This window comes from Arachis ipaensis, chromosome B03 (assembly GCF_000816755.2).
Source record: "Arachis ipaensis cultivar K30076 chromosome B03, Araip1.1, whole genome shotgun sequence".
In the NCBI taxonomy this organism is placed as follows: domain Eukaryota; kingdom Viridiplantae; phylum Streptophyta; class Magnoliopsida; order Fabales; family Fabaceae; genus Arachis; species Arachis ipaensis.
This window is the reverse complement of record NC_029787.2, coordinates 128135312-128148872: the sequence shown is the minus strand read 5'-3', so window position 1 is coordinate 128148872 and position 13561 is coordinate 128135312. Positions and strand designations below refer to the sequence as shown.

At 35.4% G+C, this 13561-nt stretch overlaps 2 protein-coding genes across 3 annotated transcripts; one reads left to right on the top strand and one right to left on the bottom strand.

Annotated features, from left to right (window-relative positions):
- On the top strand, positions 1971-5052 carry LOC107631799 (adagio protein 3). Its single transcript, XM_016335353.2, has 2 exons — positions 1971-2324; positions 3205-5052. Exons 1-2 carry the CDS (start codon positions 2041-2043, stop codon positions 4808-4810), a joined length of 1890 nt encoding a protein of 629 aa, XP_016190839.1. The 5' UTR covers positions 1971-2040; the 3' UTR covers positions 4811-5052.
- LOC107631801 (dynamin-related protein 1C) lies at positions 5534-13180 on the bottom strand. 2 transcript variants are annotated; one of them, XM_016335355.2, is made up of 16 exons: positions 12835-13180; positions 12686-12749; positions 12437-12541; positions 10293-10394; positions 9900-9950; positions 9737-9798; positions 8959-9049; positions 8746-8810; positions 8458-8652; positions 8218-8337; positions 8050-8120; positions 7656-7881; positions 7012-7062; positions 6482-6755; positions 6190-6329; positions 5534-5686 (listed from the first exon to the last, which is right to left on the bottom strand). In XM_016335355.2, the coding sequence occupies exons 1-16, from the start codon at positions 12964-12966 to the stop codon at positions 5558-5560; spliced, it is 1878 nt and encodes a 625-aa protein (XP_016190841.1). In that variant the 5' UTR covers positions 12967-13180; the 3' UTR covers positions 5534-5557. The 2 variants fall into 2 exon arrangements, with proteins under 2 accessions (XP_016190841.1, XP_016190840.1); XM_016335354.2 differs by lacking the exons at positions 12437-12541; positions 12686-12749; positions 12835-13180 and adding exons at positions 10836-10940; positions 11085-11148; positions 11234-11579.

Below are 13561 nucleotides of genomic sequence, written 5' to 3'. Positions count from 1 at the left end.
TATTTATAATATGAAAGAGGATGAGACCGGAGGGAGAGGCACCAATTAACTGTCACATTGAAACTGGTTGAGAATGAATATCGGCAAAAATTTCAACAATCAAATCAGTGTGTACATTTTTAAATATGCTATTTATAGACGTTATGATTTAATTGAGAGCAGAACTATAATAATATTAAAATCAATTATTATATATTTATATATAAATATGTATTATTTAATTTATTTTTAATATATATTTTATATTAATATCAAATTTCAATAATTATTTTATTATTAGTATTTTTATCCGTAATATTATTATGGGAATATAAATCTTTTAAAATTACATCGATTCTGGTATTATAGATTATGACATAGAAAATTTATAGCATTAAACTATTTTTATAAAATAGTCGTAAGGGACAAAAGTCTTCGTCGGCTAAGAAGACCAGAGTGTTAAACAAAATTAAATAATAAGTTTTTTTAGTTATTATTTTTAAATAAAAGAGTTTATTTTTTTATTTAATTTTCACATTCGTTATCTAAAATTTGAAAGAATTTAACGTGTATATTTTTATATTTAATTAGATATTAAGTTTATTGTACAAATAGAAATAATTAATTTTTATTTTGGAAGTTAAGAAAATTTTTTATTTTAATTGTAATGAAAATATCTGGTGACACATTTTGATTCGTCAAATTACTAATATAAAATATGAATTATAAATTATATATAGAGTGGGAAGGATAAAGAGAAACAGAAAAAAAGAGAGAGGTAGATAAGAAAATATAAGAAGGATGTTTACTAATTTTAGAGGAAAATATTTTCTCTAAATTTTAATAAGAGGGTGTCATGTGACACATTTTAGTTATTAAATTAGTTAGTAATATATAAATATAATATATAATATAGCTATATTTCAATTTTAGTATTTCAATTTTAATTTTAATTTAATTTAAATACAAATAGAGAATGTTATGTTGTATATTTTGATTGTTGAATTCGTAATTAGTCATTGATAATGATATATAAGAGAGATAGAGTGAGTGAAGAAATGAGAGAGATAGAGAAAGGAAGAGAGAAGAGGAGAGAGTTCTTTAATTTTGGAGGGAAATATTTGATTTCAATTGTAATGAGAGAGTGACATGTAGCACATTTTGACCTTAAAATTAGAGATATATAATAGATAATAGATTTTAATTTTAATTTTATTTAAATACAAATAGAGAATATTATGTTGTATATTTTGATTGTCAAATTCGTAATTAGTCTTGACAATGATATATAAGAGAAATAGAGTGAGTGAAGAAATAAGAGAGATAGAGAAAGAAAGAGAGAAGAGGGGAGAGTTCCTTAATTTTGAAAGGAAAAATTTAATTTCAATTACAATAAGAAAGTGACATATGACACATTTTGATCTTAAAATTAGAGATATATAATAGATTTGTAATACATATAATACATGGAACATGATATTAATATTAAAGTTTAGGAAAGTTTTACATGTGGATTGGTATGCCTGACTTTGAGAGAATGGACTATGATATTTGGGCATGACACATTGACACGAAGAGAAGCTAAACAATGTGCCTTGTCCATTCCCATAAACCCAGGCGCAGGAGAATGAAGGTGTTAAACACGCGCTTCCAAGGGAATCAGAAATAGAAAAGGCACCGTACCTATCGAAAACTAATGTCCATGTTAGTTGCCGATAAACACACATTACCCGCCAAACACACAAAAATATCTTCCTCCCACCCCTGTGACGTGGCAGCTTTTTGGTGGGAATTCACTCGCAGATATTTTCTCTCGAAATATCATGGGGACAAGTGTTACCCACGTTGACTCCATTCCCTTTATCATTTGCCCCTCTTTTTCTCATCAAATTACAATCACTACCCTTTAGGGTATCCCGCAATTCGGTGTTGGAAGAGGGGTATTTGTGTCAGAAGAGTCCAACAACCTTAATTCCTTATTAATATTACTATTATTGTTATTATTGTCAGAGAACAGAGCTGAAGAGAAAGAAACTGTGGGAGTTTGCACAAGAGAGAAAGATGGCGATGGCGAAAGAGAAAGAGGAGGATGAAGAGCACAACCACAACGGTGGGAAGAGGCTGAAATGCACGAGGAACGAAGGGAAGGAGGATGATGCAGTTGTTGCAATTGGAGAAGACGAGAGTGAGCTTCCTTTGAAGCCAGGGATCTTCTTCTACCCAGCAACACCAACCTCCTTTGTTGTTTGTGATGCGCTTGAACCTGATTTCCCCATCATCTATGTCAACAAGGTCTTTGAAATCTTCACCGGCTATCGTGCTGATGAGGCTCTCGGTCGAAACTGGTGAGATATTTTTTATTCTTTTTATTTCCCTTTTCTTTTTATACGTTCTTCTGGGGAAATTAATAGATGAGAAAATGTTGGGTTTCCTTGATTTGTGAAGTTAGCAACTCTGCACGATTAAATTTTTATAATTGGTGATGAAATGATTCCAGATCTATGCTAAATTTAGATGCTTTCAAACTACATTCTCAATGAATTCCTTCTTTTGATTCCCCTAGCATCCTTCTCAGGTTCTTATTGACAAATACATCTTCTTTTGTTACTCAATAGCTGTGATCTGACTAGTTTTCTTAACGTTTCCGGTTAAATTTTTCTATGAAATTCAGTGGTTGTTTGTTAGCCTGAAACATTCAGAACTGAAGTTTATAACTGTTCAAGTTGTGGAAAACGTGAAACCTTTTTGCTGAAATCTTTGAAAACTTGTACTATGGAGATGAGTAGAAATTTCTATCAAATGTGGAGAGAAATTTATTATTCATAATTACTTGGTTAGTATGCATGATTATACCTTTTGTTTGACAGAACAAGATATCTTTGGACTTACAATTTATGATCTCAACTGTTTGTGCTTGTGAGTCATCCGCCTGTGAAAAGGAATTGTAGTGGAGGAGGAGATGGATTAAAGATGTGACTTCTTCATTGTATCAATGCTAAGGAAGCTAGCATGCCAGAGTTCATGTTCGATTCACTCGATCCTGTTCAGCTTTGTTTCCTGACAGGAGAGTTTGAGCTCTGGGTTGTATATTTGGTTTTCTTTTACATACTTTGTCCATTTCCAACCTCATTACCTTAGTTAACAGATATGGCTTCAAATTAAACTGATTTGTGTCACTTCAAGAATATTGTCCCTATACTAACTCTGGAATTTGTTTTGTTTCAGTCGGTTCTTGCAGTTCAGAGATCCTCGAGCTCAGAGGCGGCACCCATTGGTGGATCCTGTTGTTGTGTCTGAGATTAGAAGATGCCTTGAGGAAGGTATTGAGTTCCAAGGTGAACTTCTGAATTTCCGAAAGGATGGTACTCCTTTGGTGAATAGACTCAGACTTGCACCAATTCATGATGATGATGGAACTGTGACACACGTAATAGGTATCCAACTATTTTCTGAAGCAAATATAGATCTGAACCGCGTCTCATACCCCGTCTTCAAAAAGACATGCAATCAAGATTTCGATAAGACTGGTAAATTCCCTCCTAAGAGTGGACAAACATTGTACAGTCAGCACCAAGAGCTGTGTGGCATTCTTCAGCTTTCTGATGAAGTCTTAGCTCACAACATTTTGTCACGTTTGACACCAAGGGACGTCGCATCCATCGGGTCTGTATGCAGGAGGATCCGCCAACTGACAAAGAATGAGCATGTCAGGAAGATGGTGTGTCAAAATGTGTGGGGAAAAGAAGTCACTGGTACCTTGGAATTGATGACCAAGAAGTTAGGATGGGGTCGTCTAACACGGGAACTTACTACTCTTGAGGCAGTTTGTTGGAGAAAACTGACAGTTGGAGGAGCAGTGGAACCTTCACGCTGCAATTTCAGCGCTTGCGCCGCAGGGAATCGTCTTGTACTGTTTGGAGGTGAAGGAGTAGATATGCAACCTATGGATGACACTTTTGTGCTAAATCTTGATGCTAAAAATCCAGAGTGGCGCAGGGTTAGCGTGAAATCATCCCCACCAGGAAGATGGGGCCACACACTCTCTTGCTTAAATGGTTCTTGGTTGGTGGTTTTTGGTGGATGTGGTAGGCAAGGATTGCTCAATGATGTGTTTGTCCTTGATTTGGATGCTCAACAGCCAACATGGAGGGAGGTCTGCGGTGGAACCCCACCACTTCCAAGATCTTGGCACAGTTCTTGCACAATCGAAGGGTCAAAATTGGTTGTCTCTGGTGGGTGCACAGACGCTGGGGTTCTTCTTAGTGACACGTATCTATTGGACCTTACAACCGGTAATCCAACATGGAGAGAGATTCCAACATCATGGGCGCCACCTCCTCGTTTGGGGCACTCACTGTCAGTCTATGGGAGGACAAAGATTCTTATGTTTGGTGGACTTGCCAAGAGTGGACACTTGCGCTTAAGATCAGGGGAGGCTTACACCATTGATCTAGAAGATGAACAACCACACTGGAGACAACTAGAATACAGTGCCTTCACTGGAGTAGCTAGTCAAAGTGCTGTGGTTCCTCCTCCTCGGCTAGATCATGTTGCTGTCAGCATGCCTTGCGGAAGAATAATTGTTTTTGGAGGTTCCATTGCAGGTCTTCACTCACCGTCTCAACTCTTTCTGTTGGATCCGGCTGAGGAGAAGCCTTCATATAGGATCCTCAATGTTCCTGGGCAACCACCTAAATTTGCTTGGGGTCATAGCACTTGTGTGGTCGGAGGAACAAGGGTTTTGGTGCTGGGCGGACATACTGGAGAGGAGTGGATACTGAACGAGTTGCATGAATTATGCTTGGCAAGTCGACAGGATTCTGACCTGTGATGAGTTGCCTAACTGAATGCCTGGACCAAATTATCCCAAGACAACATTTAGGTCACTGAAAGGGTTTTGTTGGGTTTCCTTTCTGCCTCTAGCAGCAGCTTGGTTTTGTTTACAAACTATTTTATGAATGTTGTATGGAATGTCTATTAGTATTAATACTGTTTTTGAATTATATATATAATATATGATCCACTCCAGCTCCTATAGTGTCGATGACACTTGGGAACCTTTGTACATCAAAAGAGTTGATGGTTCTCCCCCTTTAACAAATAGTTTTCATATAAGTAATTCTTTTGTTTTATTAATGCTTGTGTAATCTATATTAGCGAACCAAGCAAGAGAGAAGCAAAGGAAATGAATAAACACAATGATGTTCCGATGGGCGATGGCTCACGGTATCTGTTATTTATGTTATTTATAGATTTATAAAGGAATTTAACATAAAAGTTTATTATAAAAGTATTTACTAAAATATTCATATTTAATAATTGATTTATACTTTAAATGTTTTATTATTTGTGTAGAAGAAAAAAATAAAAAAATGTTTGCTAAATATTACATGAAATGTCCAAAATGAAAGATATATTAAATAAAAAAAAAAATACTCGTTTTTCAAGTGACATTATGAACACTGAACAGGAGCATGGAGGGAGTAAAAATCAGAATGGCCAAGAAAACTAGAAAAGCTAAGTTAATTAAATCGTTGGTCTTGTAACATCACACAATACAAATAAAAAATTAAGATCTTCATGATTTCCAGGCCACGGAATCAATGTCATCCCTAGCTTGCTTGTACAATTCAAGCCTTTTAGCAAGTTGATTTCTCTTTTCCATCAGAGCTGGATCTTCATCCAACATGGCGCCCAATTTCTCTTTCTGTAAAAATAGCGCGCACACATTGTTATAAAATCTCATCCGTATAACGCTTTCATCAGTTCTAAGCTAACTATCGAATGAAATTCCTAGTAGTTAACAGGGGGCCACTACGAAGACACTTGGTTTATTAGGATTTAGGACAACTACACACCGACGCAGCCATATCATTGATGTAATTACCCGTCCTTGTCTTTAGTAACGTAAGACTTAATCCGAGTACCAACATTATAGTTAGATATAACGCATTGAATAAGTTAACTCATCCAAGACCAGCAAATTGCAACTCATCGTTGTCCATACCATGAAACAAAAAATTTTTTTTTTTTAGAAAAAGGTAGAAATTCCGCGTAAGGTGGCAAAACTTTAATCAAACATAAAAATCATACCTCCTTCTTCCCAACTTGAACATAAAAGTAGTTAAACAAAAAAAAATTTATTTTTTTAGAAAAAGGTAGAAATTCCGCGTAAGGTGGCAAAACTTTAATCAAACATAAAAATCATACCTCCTTCTTCCCAACTTGAACATAAAAGTAGTTAAGCAATGATCTCTTGGCCTCTCTAACTTGACAATATACCACGGCCTTTGGTATAGAATTCTTAAGTGAATCGCAAACCATGTTGATATAGGCATTAACATTTGATCCTGAAACAAGAAGCATTTGATATTAAGACCAGTAGAACGTTGGAGCAGAAGTCAAGACAATATTAAAACTGTATATCTATCCAAAAGTGATCCCAAACATAAAACTGATATCCATCAATTATTAGTATGAAGACTTGTGGAAACTTAGGTACCAATCTTCCGGAGGTGATAGTCAGGATTGTCCATTGCGGGATTGGGAGCATTACGTTCACTCCGATCATTCTTATCATTACGATTTGAATTTGGCGCATTTGGACCCCTTTCTCCTTCTAGATGAATCTTCCTGAAAAATTCTACTGTTAGATAGCTAGACTCCATATCAACCAATCGTATAACTGTCTTCCTGCTTTCTTCGCGAAATCTTTCCAAAGCTTCGTTTGCAGCAGTTGCTATATCATTTGCAAGTGTCGGAAATCTTTTTAATTCCTGCATGATATGAAGTAGTTAATCTAAGTTCTCTTCTTTCGTGTCTGCCACAAAAGAATAAGCCTTAATTCCCACCAAATCCCTAGTGACGTTTGGGGTACTGTTCACAGATCTGGAACAGCACCTACAGAAATTACATGCATTACAAGCACTTGAACATCCACTAATTTTCTAAATTATAAAAGCTGGTCCAGCTTGCACGTGAATATTTGGAAACATGAATTGTCCGAGTATATCTACTTAAAAGATGTCGTACCTCAGTTTCAGAAATTGACTTCCGTACAAGTTCCTTCAAAACGAAGTGTACCTGAGATAGCAGAATAAAAGTGTATAACTTCTGATGAAAAGAACATAATAATACTAAGCAATTTGTTCCAAAAAAGACAGCAAGAACAAATGTTTGTTACAAAAAACTAGATATGGAAAACCATTGCTTGTGGAGTAACATGTAAAAAGAGAATAAAAAACACAGGTTAAGGTTGATATTTGATATATTGAGCTCTACTAAAAATAGGTAGATGAAAGCTGCTTTCAAAGTTATGGTTTTCAAATAAAAAGGCAATGGAGATACAGCCTGGAAAATTATCTACGATCATAATTAAAAAAAGAAAGGAAAAAAAATTGGCAGCAGAACATTTACAGCATAGAGATGCAATGGTTACAAGGAGATAAGGCATTCTTTAGGGGGAAAAAAAGTGATATGTTTTAAGTGAAAGGCATCTAAAGAGTGAAAGTATTTCATATCAAGATCTAGTGATTCCGTTTAGCAGTTCATATCAATAACTGATAACTCCATCAGTAATACAGATCAACAAACAGAAACCATTCACGGTAGCCAAACCAGAACCAAAACAAACAAACTACTATTGAATAATATAATAATAAGGACAAGAAGATTACGGCATCCACAGAGGCTTCAGCTGGGCCTTTGAAATAGCCAATAGACCCTTCAATGAGTCTTCTATAACCCTGCTCTGGGGCAATCAGATGGGGCTGATACCCATCAGCTTCAGTGACAACTCTCTGGACATTTTTCAAGGCGAGATGACGATCGAATGGAAGTTTTTTTAAAGCAGCTGGTAATTGATTATCAAAAACTCCATATATCCGGTCTCCACCAGGACGTCTGAAATAGTATTTTGTTTACTACATAAAATTAATTCCTCCAAAAAAAAAATTAACTGTACGTATAAAGAAAAAGAAAAATAGATGCATCAAATTCTTTGGTGAGGAAAGAAAAAGTGGTGTTCTACAAGCTGAGGCTATAATCTAAGAATGGCAATTAGTCACGTACCCTCCGTCCAGGTGTTCCTTAAATACTTTGTCAAACGCACGACACATCTCTAAAATAGTGTATAGTTGGGCCTGCAAAAATGAGAAAACAGCTTAGTACAAGCAGAACCAAGTAATTTCAAGTTTCAAATCTAATAAAACTGATTTCAGCATAGAACCAAGTTCTGACCCCTGAGTCCACAGCAATGGGTCTGCCTATACGATCCAACTCTGCATTAAGCTCGTCTATCGTCTTATTTATTAAGGCAATGATACTGGGGATCTTCTGTCTGATAACTTGCTCCAAATGCTAAGCCATAAAAGCCAGTGAAGAGAAAGAAAAGAAAATTACTAATCATAGGATGAATTTATCACAATCAGAATGTTAAATAAAAAGCATGAATAAATTACAAATTACTGAAGAGCATACCTGAGATAGAAGCTTAGCTAGATACTCTGAGCCCATTTTATGTGCCAAATGTCCATATTCAGGACTTGTCTCAAAATACTCACGCTCCTTCCTACGAGCAGCAATCATGTCAACATTTCTATTAATATCCGCTTGTGAACGGTTCACAATTCCAACCCATGGATGCTGCAGTCTGTATTGCCTTCCCTCAAGGACCTTCAAGATACACATAAAGAAAACCCATTGTTTTGAAATTATGCACTCGGTAATAAACTGAAGATAGCCATGAGGTTGTTAGAGAAATCATACATCAACGGCATTAGTTCCTTTATCCATAAGATCAAGTTTGGTAACCACTCCAAATGTCCGTTCACCTGAAACAAAAAAATATAAAATAAAGTATTTTATTTTATTTTTTCTAAATCGGTGGCATATTGATATACAGCAGAAAAAGAAATGAAAAATTCAATGGAAGACATGCAGTCTACCCTTGGAATTCCTTCCAACAAAAACCAGTCATACCTGATGGATCAACTTCTCTAGCAATTTTTATAGCATCTGAAGTGGCAATATCTTGATTTGCAGGAGAGATAGCCAAGATAATGCAATTTGGCTATACAATCAAATAACTTAATTAGAAAGTTTATCAGAAAGCTAGTTCAGTGTGCTTCAAATGTGATAAACAGAATGAGAACTAAAAATCATTTTCAATTGCCATTAACTATGAAATTGGGTGAGCGTTAATCCTTCAGTTACATTGTCCATTTTCTTCAACCTTGAGACATCTTTTCTTAAATTCTAACATCAAAGTTCAAGCTAGACAACATGCAGATAAGTGGAGATCAGGTCAACACTTAACAGTGAACTTATGGCTGATCATGAACAAATGGTAATGATGATTAATATATACACGGGAGTACTTGTAAAAATGAATAAAAAAAATACGAAAACATTTGTGTGGAGAGCGAACCCACACTTTCTCTATTAATCGAAAAGGAATAGATAGCTATATGGAACAATATTGCACGAATAAAAAGAATGATGACCATTAAGTGGTGTGTTATTTGATATGGGTTTACATTATATGGAACCGGATTTCTCCTTTATGGCCTTTCAGTTAGTTAAGTTCTTTACATCATGCTTATTTTACTTTAATGGTGGTCCAATATATGTAGCCATATCCACCTAATATGACAAAGCTTAATTTTTTACCCTTTATTCTCTTCATATCATGAAAAAATAATTAGTTTAAGTGTATCTGACTACTGCATACTTATTTAAATCAAAAGTGTAATTTTACCTTCTCAACATACGAACGGACCATGTTTTCAATATCTTGAACAATAGTGTCTGGTTGTCCCTCTGTGAAAGAAGACAAGCTTATGTTATGCATCAGAGATTCTCATGTGTATTTTCAGAATAGCACTCTGCATAAGATTACTTAAAATTATGTTGAGGTTTACCTACTGCAACCTTTGTCAACCCAGGAAGATCTATAAGGGTTAAGTTTACAACTGCAGGCAAAGCCACAGAAAGTTAACCACAGAAACAAACTGACGAGAAATTTAGCAGAGGTACATACGAATAATGTATTGAGACTACTCTAGATATATGAGCTTTGCAGGCAACTTAAAAGAAATAAAGCAGAAGCAAAAGAATAAAGGACTGTTCCGCTACTCTAGAAAAGATAACCTTGCATTATTTGAACCCTAAATCACCATTCATCCCCACAATCAAATGTTCAATGACAAGGTGTGAAATGGTAAGGGAAGAAAGAAAGGTACATACAGAACAATTTGACAAATTATAAGGCCTGTATAAAATTACATCCATCAATTGATAAGCAAACAACTTACCATGTGGCGAATAAATGCTGAGTTGAATTGGAATGTTAGAAATTTGTTTCGTCTTCCCGGTTATGCGATCTGTTTCATCTGAAATTTCCTTCCTCACAGCAGCTGCAAGGTCATAAAGTAACGTAAGACATTAAAGTAGTTGTGAAGTTACAACATTGTCACGCCAGGTTAACCACACTGAAAAATAATGGACACAGACAAACACCATAATTCTACATGCTAAAGGAGACCCATAAGAGTCCAAATTTCAACAACAAACATAGCTTCGCTCCCAAGACATATAGTCCATGATGCCAAAATGACTGACACCGAAAGTTCTGCTACAAGTGTTTAAATCTATTGCTTTCCATGCGGGGAATGCATTCTCCATTGAACTCAATTTAAGCCTAGTTCAATATACAGCCTACTTGAATTTGGCTTATTAATATTAAACTAAAAATTAACTTAAGATTATACAGGCATACATGATTTTTGTTAGCTAGAGACCATTGCATGTGAAGCTGAAACAGAAACGGGAAATCTGTAGTTAGAAAATTCAGTTACCGAAGTCAGTGAATCTCTTTCGCGGTAAGTGAAGAAACTCGGCGTATTCCTGGCCATCCTCTGTCTTATGAAGTTGCAGCACCAGCGGTCTCCGCGTAACAATACCTTTGATTATGCAAAATGAACAAAAAGTATCACTAAATCTATTCATTTGCATTTCAGATTTCACAGTTGAGCATGGCGTCGTTAACATATACTCATATCTTCCAAATCAAAATGGTAATGATAGAGGAAAGTGAGGAATAATACCAGATCCGCGAGGTAGGAAATCTCTACCGACCACGCTTTCCAACACTGAGGATTTCCCTGAACTCTGATATTCCACAAAACAGTGACAGAATGAAAAGATGAGATGAGATCGGAAAAGGAGAAGTTGAAGCTGAAGTTGATGAAGGTACCTGTCCTCCGACGACGGCGACGGAGGGAAGAGCCTCCCAGAGGGACATGCCCTCGCCGCCGTGATCTCCGAGCACCGTGCAGGCCCGCTGGATCTTATTGATAAGACCGATCAAGCTCGTCATGGTCGCCATTTTGGATCCAAACGAATAAGATTGCGGATCTGAGTATGCGAATGATGAAAGAGAAGGAGGAAGCTACTTGGTTTGTTTTTGTTGGTTCCACGTTAGATTCAAATCAATGAATGAATGTGTTCAGATGCAGAATGGAGAATGTGCTGTGCATCCAGAACCAAAAACAAACCAATAGCCAATGAAGAAGAAACCAAACTAAACCATATTATATTGTAAGATTATTTTATTATTTTTATTTATATTTATTATAAAATCCTTGTATATTTGGCCAATGGGGCAAACAGTCACTTCAAATTTGAAAAGCGAGTTAGTTCCATAGTCATTTTTCAACATCCTTATGACTCTGACAAACCAAGTAGAAATTCTTTCATTTGTATTTATGTGGGTCGTGTATTTTTCTATCAATTTTTTTTAAATAAAAGTAGTAATATAATTTTAAGTTTTTAACCACCTTCTCTGTAATAGCAAATTTCTTTAACACTATGTTTGGATGTTTAATGGAAAATGAGAGAAAAGAAAATAAATGAAAAAAAAATGAGAGGAAATAAAATGAGAAAAAAAGTGAATTTTTTTATATGTTGTTTGGACGAAGAGAGAATAGAAGGAAAGAAAATAAGAAGAAAATATGGATAAAGAGAAAATTACTTTATTATCCTTATATATATTAATTCCACGTAGTGAGTTAAGAATTTTGCTTTTTATTATTAGAAGGGTAAATATGGAATTAACATTCTTTGGCCTTCTCTCTTCAGTTTTCTTCCCAGCATTGAGAGAAAAAAAATTATATAGGCCACATGCCAATTTTTTGGTTTTCCACCCATTTTTTCTTCTGTTCTAAACAATGAAAAATGGGCTTCTCCATCCATTTTCTTTTCTTTCATTTTCCTTCCTTTCAAAATCATTTAAACCAAACAATGTGTAAACATATTAATTGTGAAAAAAACTCATATACAGTTAATATCATATAAAGTTAATAATTAAAAATCATTAAATAATTTAACCAATTTAATTAAATTATTACTGTGAAGCTGAAACAGAAACGGGAAATCTGTAGTTAGAAAATTCAGTTACCGAAGTCAGTGAATCTCTTTCGCGGTAAGTGAAGAAACTCGGCGTATTCCTGGCCATCCTCTGTCTTATGAAGTTGCAGCACCAGCGGTCTCCGCGTAACAATACCTTTGATTATGCAAAATGAACAAAAAGTATCACTAAATCTATTCATTTGCATTTCAGATTTCACAGTTGAGCATGGCGTCGTTAACATATACTCATATCTTCCAAATCAAAATGGTAATGATAGAGGAAAGTGAGGAATAATACCAGATCCGCGAGGTAGGAAATCTCTACCGACCACGCTTTCCAACACTGAGGATTTCCCTGAACTCTGATATTCCACAAAACAGTGACAGAATGAAAAGATGAGATGAGATCGGAAAAGGAGAAGTTGAAGCTGAAGTTGATGAAGGTACCTGTCCTCCGACGACGGCGACGGAGGGAAGAGCCTCCCAGAGGGACATGCCCTCGCCGCCGTGATCTCCGAGCACCGTGCAGGCCCGCTGGATCTTATTGATAAGACCGATCAAGCTCGTCATGGTCGCCATTTTGGATCCAAACGAATAAGATTGCGGATCTGAGTATGCGAATGATGAAAGAGAAGGAGGAAGCTACTTGGTTTGTTTTTGTTGGTTCCACGTTAGATTCAAATCAATGAATGAATGTGTTCAGATGCAGAATGGAGAATGTGCTGTGCATCCAGAACCAAAAACAAACCAATAGCCAATGAAGAAGAAACCAAACTAAACCATATTATATTGTAAGATTATTTTATTATTTTTATTTATATTTATTATAAAATCCTTGTATATTTGGCCAATGGGGCAAACAGTCACTTCAAATTTGAAAAGCGAGTTAGTTCCATAGTCATTTTTCAACATCCTTATGACTCTGACAAACCAAGTAGAAATTCTTTCATTTGTATTTATGTGGGTCGTGTATTTTTCTATCAATTTTTTTTAAATAAAAGTAGTAATATAATTTTAAGTTTTTAACCACCTTCTCTGTAATAGCAAATTTCTTTAACACTATGTTTGGATGTTTAATGGAAAATGAGAGAAAAGAAAATAAATGAAAAAAAAATGAGAGGAAATAAAATGAGAAAAAAAGTGAATTTTTTTATATGTTGTTTGGACGAAGAGA